Genomic DNA, 8,144 nt, shown 5'->3' on the forward strand with positions numbered 1-8,144 from the left:
CTACTAGCTAGCTAGTTCATTCTCTTCAGACAGAACTTCAGTCGAGACGGGATGAAACATTACTGTAACTAATGTTACATGTCAGTTACACTACTAGCTCAGCACTGGAAATAAAAAATAAAACAATTCTGTGTAGTCAAACAGCAGTTACCTTGCCAGCTACATCAGTCAAATAAAGAGTAGATTGTTTCTGTTCAGGTTGCTTTTACAACTCAGAGAAAAAGCTCAACATACACAGAGACAGCAACTGCAGACAGCAGCACGGTACCTTTCAGACTTCACACAGCCTGTCTGCACGCTCTGTCGTGTCCAAGTGGTCCTAAATTCAGCCGTCTGAAACCGCCAAACAGCCTACCTGAGGGCTCTGAGGCGTCCGCATGGTCCTAAAGCAAACCGATGCCGCTTTTAGCATCACTGTGCAATAATAAAACTGGGGGGGGGACAAAAATGCAATATTAGAATGTGGGGGTGGGGGTCATGTGCCCCCCGTCCCCAATGAAAGTTCCGCCCCTGGATGCAATGGTGTCTTTCACTAATTAGGTAACTGAAAGTATTTCATATTCAGAATCATTGAGCTTAACTACTCACACTGTCCATATCAAAGCTGAGGTTGTAGCCTATTATGGTCCTTTGAGAAATATTAGAATTAGGACATGTAGAATAAACTGAATATTTATTATAAATGTGAAAACATAACTCATAAATGTAGTTATGCATTTATGAACATGCAAGTAATTTTGCATGACAAATATGCCCTTATTCACAACAAATGTGTTTGATCGCATTCTTTCATTGCTTTGTGTGTCAGTGTGCGTGCGCTTATACGTTAGCGTGTCTTCCCGTGTATCCTCTCCTCTCCCTCACTGCGCTGTGGGTTTGGTGTGCTCCAGTTTCTCCTTCACCCCGGAACACTTCAGTATGAGCTCTGCGTGCCTCTCCTCCAGGCCGTCTGAGGCATCCACCTTCTCCTCAAAGTCTCTCAGGAGGGTATCGTTGCCCAGCAGGCCAGGTTGTCCATGCGGAGGCCGTCCTTGGCCTACTTGGTCTTGGTCAGCATGTCCTGGCCACCACCGCCTACACTTCGGCCAGCTGGGCCTGCTTGGCCTGGTTCTCCATCTGCACAAACTGGAGCTTCTCCTTCACGTGGGCCAGTACCTGGACAGTGCTGGTGATCTTCTTGTACAGTTTGAGGAACTCCTCGTTGTGCTCCTCTATCTTCTCGTTCTGTATGCCTGGTTCTCGATCTTCATCTGCTCGAAGTCGATGAGGTGCAGGTCCTCGACAAACTCCTCCTTGCAATCCACCTTCTCCTGGCTCTGCTGCCGCAGCTCCTCGGCCTGCTGCTTGGCCGCCTCCAAGTCATGCCGGTGCTACCACCAGTAGCGCTGCTCCTGGTTAGACACGCCTTCTCCTACTTGAGATGTGTGTCGTAACCTGTCTTCTTGCAGATATACTCCACCAGCTTGATCTGGAGCTGACCGTTGACCTGGCTCTGTTTCTCATTCTTCACCTGCAGCTCTATGAAGAAGTTCATGTAGTCTTCGTAGTCGAGGCTGGGGCCTTACTTTTCAGTTGGAGAGGGACCCTCTTCTTCAACCTGCACAGGACTGCAGCACTCCCTCTCGGGGGTACCTGGGTCTAGTTTGGGCGGTCCGTCTTCATCATCGTCGTTATCGTTGCTATTTTCGAGTGTAAAACTTCACTCGCAGGAGAGAGGCTCCCCTACTAGAGGCTTCATCTCCGGGCCCTCTCCCTCTTCAAATGTCTAGCTCGTGGGTAGGTTTGCTCATGTGGGTGACTCGTCTCCAGCGCCTGGCTCAAATGCGGCTGAGTTCCCTCCCTCTGTCTCAGTGTAACTGGTGTGAAATGGCTCGCTAGTTAGCGGTGCGCACTAGTAACATGTCAATCGGTGACGTTCAATTGGTGCCCTGCAAGGGCAGCAGCTTTTGTGGGGTGATAGGTAACGATGCTTTGCGAGTGACTGTTGTCAATGACTGCAGAGGTTCCCTGGTTCAAGCCCAGGTTGGGGCGAGGAGAGCGATGGAAGCAACATCAGTTGAGGTGCAATCTGTTGCCTGTTCTGGTGAAGCTTTTTCAGACTCCACTAACCCGCACTCCTCATCCTCATCCTCATCTGCAGGGGTATCAGCTTTATTCTTACTGTCATCAAAATTAGGGGATTTGCCCTCCTACGAGGGCTCTACAGCTTGTGTCTTCTGGAGTTGTTCATTGTTCTTCAGCTCTGTGTTTTCAGGGTCATTGGCTTGTTGCTCTTCATCCGCATCGATGGGAATGTAGTATTCCTGACAGAAAAAAGCTAGAAAATCACATAAGTATGTCAATGAAGTCCCAATGTGTAAGGCAAAACTCAAATATATCAACACAAATTAAATTAAACACAGCTATGCGTTTTGTAGTATAAAGCGAAGTCAAGAAATGCTAAATGAGAACTTCACTCAGAAGTCAATGTTTGTCAATGAACCTATTGGTGTTTTGAGTTGTCCTGGAAACTGAGCATGTAAGCCAATCACAGGCGTTTGCGCCAAGCTTATTAATATTAATGAGACGCAGTTGTGAGACTCCAGTACGCATGCCCTCCCCCCGCGACACTGCTGCTTCCAACAACAAGCAAGAAGCCAGCAACATGGCCGACCTAGGAAAGAAGTACTGCGTAAACTGCCTTGCAGACGTTACGAATCTGCGACTTCGCTGTACTGACTGCCCAGATATCGAACTGTGTCCGGAATGCTTCTCCGCGGGTGCAGAAATCGGTAATCATCGGCGATGGCACGGTTATCAGCAAGTTGACGGCGGGCGCTTCCCACTCTGGGGTCCCGAAGCGGAGGGAGGATGGACTAGCAGGGAAGAGCAGTCGCTACTCGATGCGATCGAGCAATATGGCTTTGGAAACTGGGTATTTCAATTTATAGCCTACTTGTCTCATAGCTAGCTAGCTAGAATACAAACATATGCATAAAATGATATAGATTAAATGTGAATCAGTAAACTTACACTGTGTTATTTTACATGAGAGTATCTCCGAATATATTGGACAACTTCAGACTGACAGCCAGGACTTGTCGAGAGTTGGCAATATCGATGCAACTCTGCAAGCCTTGAAATCCAACTTGTTTTAGTCCTGATTACAGCTAGCTAGCTAAATTATTATAATGCATATTTTTTTAATGCAAATGTACATTGCAATCCAGGTTGCAAACCTGCACTGCATTATGAAAACGTTTAGTTTAATGTAGGCTGGTCGTCTGTTAAAATGGATCTGTTGTATGTATCGCCTATCAACGGATTTCAACACACGTATGGTAATAGTGTATAGCAATGCATGCAGTGTCTGTCTAGATGCTTGCAGTGATGTATCCCTATATGTGTAACTATCTGCATTTTATGAGGGGGGGAAAGAGTCCCCCAAGTAACACTCTGCCCTGTGTGTGTGTTGTCTTTCAGGAGGACATGGCCACTCACATGGGGGCGATTCGGACCCCCCAGGAAGTCATGGACCACTACGTCAGAATGTACATTCACGGCAACCTGGGCAAGGCCTGCGTCCCTGAAAGTATCCCCAACCGGGTAACGGACCACACCTGCCCCAGCGGTGCCCCCCTGTCCCCCAGCCTCACCACCCCCCTGCCCCCGCTGGATGTGACCCTGGGCGAGCAGCAGCAGCTGGGGTATATGCCCCTTCGCGACGACTACGAAATTGAGTATGACCAGGAGGCAGAGAAGCTCATCAGCGCCCTGTCGGTCAACTACGACGATGAAGACGTGGAGATTGAAATGAAGCGGGCGCACGTGGACATGTACGTGCGCAAGCTGCGGGAGCGTCAGCGCCGCAAGAATGTGGCCCGCGACTACAACCTGGTGCCCGTCTTCCTTGGGCGAGATAAGAAGGACAAGGAGAAGCCAGGCACGCTGGGAGTTGTAGGTGGCGGGGGTAGTGGTGGCGCCGTCGGAGTGGGAGGAGGAGTAGTGGGGACCCTTCTGATGCTGACCAATCCCATTGTGACGCCGGGAGCTGCAGCCGTTCCTACAGTGCCAAAGCGTAAGATCACCAAGGAGGAGAAGGAGCAGCGGGTCAAGTTACGGGGGATGTGCCAGTTCATGGCTCTGCGGGAGTTTGAGGACTTCTTTGACAACATGCACAAGGAGCGCATGCTGCGTGTCAAGGTACGAGAGCTGCAGCGATACCGCCGCAACGGCATCGCACGACTGGACGAGTCGGCCGAGTACGAGTCGGCGCGGCACAAACGGGAGAAACGCAAGGAGAACAAGAGCGTGGCTACCTCCAAAACAGGCCGAGGCGGCGGGCTCGGCACTGGGGGAGGGCTTGGAGGAGGGGCGGGAGGTGGAGGAGTAGGCGGTGGCGTCATCAAAGAGGAGGGCAAGGAAGGCGAGTTTGCAGCCATTGAGAACCTGTCCGGCTTTGAACTTCTGTCGGACCGGGAGAAGGTGCTGTGTAACACGCTCAACCTCAGCCCCACGCGCTACCTGACCGTCAAGACCATCATCATCAAGGACCACCTTCAGAAGCGCCAGGGCATCACCTCCAAGAGCCGCCTGCCAGGCTACCTGGACAAGGTGCTCAAGAAACGCATCCTCAGCTTCCTCACAGAGAGCGGCTGGATATCCCGAGACATGTCCTAACAGTCCATCGGGTTTGTAGGAACTGGACTGGGAAGTGTCCTAACAATGTGTGTATGGAGTTGGTGGGGACTGAGGATTATAGAAGGACCATGACTCTGTTCTCCGTTGGATTGCTGCGTCTCGGTGTGTCTTGTTAGAAACGATGTGAGATTTGCACTCGTAAGCTCCACATAGACCAAACTATTGGATTTTACCACCTTTTATCTTGTTTTGTCCAACGTCATCGACCACAGGACTGTTTGTGAATATGTACATTGCAAAGAATAAGGATTTCCCCTTTCTTAAAAAAATAAAAGTTTGGATACCATTTACAGGAGAGTGATGAACAGATATATATTTTTGCATTTGAATCCATATGAATGATAATGTATGGGTAGATGATACAGGGTCTCTGTATTGAAACTCCAGTGAAGGATCGCCTAATGCTGCTGGGCAAACCAGACAACACTGTTTTCAAAGCTGTTCTCAAAGTATAGTTTGCCTCCAGCTTCCTTTTAGCCTGGTCCCAAATTAGTTGGTGCTGTCTTGCCAACTCCTATGGTCATTGACCAGACAACACCAACAGATCTGGGACCAGGCTAGCTTCCTTTAGGTCAGGATGTAGTTTTGGAGAGCACAAGTTAGTGCCTATTCAAACAGCAATACAGTCACACTGTGCTGCAACGCAGGGGGTATATCATCCTATTCCTCCCATGAAGAGATGAAGGCCGGCAAAGCATACAGGAGTCAGTATTTGGCAGCTAACGCTCTCGTAGAGTACTGCAGTAATCCCCATTTTGACTTTTGTAGCTTTGTGGCGGTCTAACTTAGGATGTCAGGCTCAGAATTTGGCACTATGAGAGGAATAGCCTAACTTCTCACTATTCTGTTCCATCCCCTGCATGATTTCTGATTCTAGTAGGTTATTCACTAAGATAAGAAAAATATAAACTTTTAAATATGGGCATTAACCAATGACATGCGTACAATCCTTAAGCACAAATCAAAAATCTCTTGTTTGCCAAAAGAGCATATAGGCTATCACTAGTTTTTTTTACTACCCTGTTCCATCACAGGTTAAGTTTGCCAGCCCATTGGTTTGGATGTTATGGTGTTAAGTGTGTGATGACCTGTCAGACTGTTTTTAACCTCTTAATGAATATGTGGTGCATGATTATTGTCTTCTTATCACCGGTTGCTTGCTGTTTTGTTTGCCAGTGTTTCACTTATCCAAAGGGAGTAAAGTCATATTTAAATGTTTTGAAGACCTGCTACATTTGCTCCATCTAACTTCCTGGTTCATTGTTTATATATTTTTTTACAGTCACAGCATTCATATAGGCTACTGTACACATCACATGGCCTTGCAAGTACAATATCAAAGGGCAGGAATAATCTGCTAGAGTAAAGGGACGACTGCCTCAGAAAAGCTTGGTTGGTATTAGACATTGATGTTTTCCATTGACATCAAATGTGTTTGTTCCCAGCACAGGTACTTTGAAGTGTCCACTGGCACCTTATCTTTCTGACATCCAGTTAGCCTGTTTAAAATGGAAAAGGTGAACTACTGCAGGGATAAAGATGTGGTTTGGTTGTATAGAAAGTGTTGAGGAGTATCAAGTTTGACGCTGGGAAGTAGATGTAATGATCGCATACCAGTGGAGGCTGGTTGGAGGAGCCTGTCCTCCTATAGCTCCTCTGTCACACGTATAGGCCTTGGTGGCATCCCCATCATAGTATATTTGTCATACCACAGAAGTAATAAAAGCAATATATTGTATTTATGCTTCCCCATAAGCGTGAAAGTATCCAGACACTGACAAGGCCCCTGGGTTCTCGCATCACCTACCTGAAGATTTCTATTTGTTTACAATCAAAGACTAGATATCTCCTTATCTGGTTTAAAGAGAAAACTGTTTTTGAACCATAACGGCATCTATGATTTCTTTTCACTTTCCTCTGCGGTGCTGAGGGCTTTTGTGAGTGTCGATCAGAGAGGTGGCAGGAGAGTGCCATTTAAATGTAAATGGAGTTTTGAATGGGCATCGGTTGACGGGCAGAGTTGGAATACAAAAGTGGGGTTGAGGCTGGGAGAGCGAGGGGTGGGCGTAAGAAGTAGTGGAGTGTTCAAGCTCTATCTCTGTCAAAGCATAGATTTAGTTTTGTGCTGCTTCTTGTTCTATTTTCCTCCCTCCGCCTCTCCTTCCTCTCCCTGTCCATGTACTGACTTGGATCTTGGTGCTTTTTACTGATAGGGATTTTGCCATAAAACTAAAGCCCCATTGCTCACTGCTATTTCTGCTGCAGGGAGCCAGTTGCCCTGCGTTCAGAGGTGGAGCTAGCTGGTCAGCCCAGTGTTATATTTATTAGAGAACATAAAATAATAATTTCTTATTGGACAAGGCCAGGAAGTCCCTCCCTGTTTCACCCTATTGTCTTCCGTTTGGTGCCTACTGAATGAGACCCAGGCTGTATTAAGAGGTCAGCGTTCAGTCTAGGCTAGAACCTCTAAAGTTGACAGTGCCTATTATCAGTCTCATTTCCTGTCAAAGCCAGTAACTAACTACTTCAACCATTGTCATTATAAAAAGTTAAAATACATTAATACACACAGCCTGCTTCCCATAGCCTTGTTTAATAATCAGGGTGCGCCATTGCTGTGCCAAACCATTTTACCTATGGCACAGATTTTATGACCGAGTGAAACACTCACAGTTAAGCTAAAGCTTCCCATCAGATTGCATTCTGAATTGTTTCAGCCTCTTTTTCTGTACTTATGTTCAAAAGATAACATATTTTATAGGTGGTTGAAATTACTCTGTTCTATGAAACATCATTACCATTTGATACGAGCATACGGAAGTGTTTTGCCTGTTTTTGCATGTGAAGCCAAGTGTTTTAATTGATGTAAACAGTACATTTTGGTTAAATGGCTTGATTGAAAATGATTTCCATTTGAATTGTTTCTAAACATCAAGACTTCTGAGGGTGGGGAGAAAGGTTTTATTTTATTTCTGTGGAATTTTTTGCAAAAATATTTTACCAAATGTACATGATTTTTTTGTAAGAAATTGAACATATTAATACTGACCTGTGAAATGTACAGTATTTTATTTCAGGGACTTTAACTTTAAGAGAAAAACAAATCTTATATGCGAGTGAGAACCATTCTAAGCCTTTTGCGTGTATTGTCGTAGCATGCTGTGAAACTGTTCATGTGTACAAGTAGTATGCTTAGGAAGTCAAAGCATTTGACAATTCAGTGGTTGAAAATGTTGAGGGGGAATTTTTGATGGCCCATTCTTTGTGGTTGCACAGGACATAGTATGTTTTGTATTAAAAGTGCAAATACTTTATACTTCTATGGCTTCCTTGGTTAATTTTTACAGCATCGGGTGAGTTGAGTGTGGTAATGTCGCTGATAGTTTGAGTGTTCTACATTTATGAAGCCTTCTACCTACAGGGTAATAGTCAAATCGAAAGCAATAAAATCAGGGGACTTCTGA

General features: G+C 46.1%; 1 protein-coding gene across 1 annotated transcript; it reads left to right on the forward strand.

Moving 5' to 3' along the window:
* The first annotated feature begins 2,557 nt into the window (after positions 1-2,557).
* On the forward strand, positions 2,558-5,912 carry LOC115194112 (transcriptional adapter 2-beta-like). Its single transcript, XM_029753496.1, has 2 exons — positions 2,558-2,914; positions 3,463-5,912. The coding sequence occupies exons 1-2, from the start codon at positions 2,561-2,563 to the stop codon at positions 4,657-4,659; spliced, it is 1,551 nt and encodes a 516-aa protein (XP_029609356.1). The 5' UTR covers positions 2,558-2,560; the 3' UTR covers positions 4,660-5,912.
* Positions 5,913-8,144: the final 2,232 nt, after the last annotated feature.

Source organism: Salmo trutta, chromosome 5 (assembly GCF_901001165.1).
Source record: "Salmo trutta chromosome 5, fSalTru1.1, whole genome shotgun sequence".
Classification (NCBI taxonomy): domain Eukaryota; kingdom Metazoa; phylum Chordata; class Actinopteri; order Salmoniformes; family Salmonidae; genus Salmo; species Salmo trutta.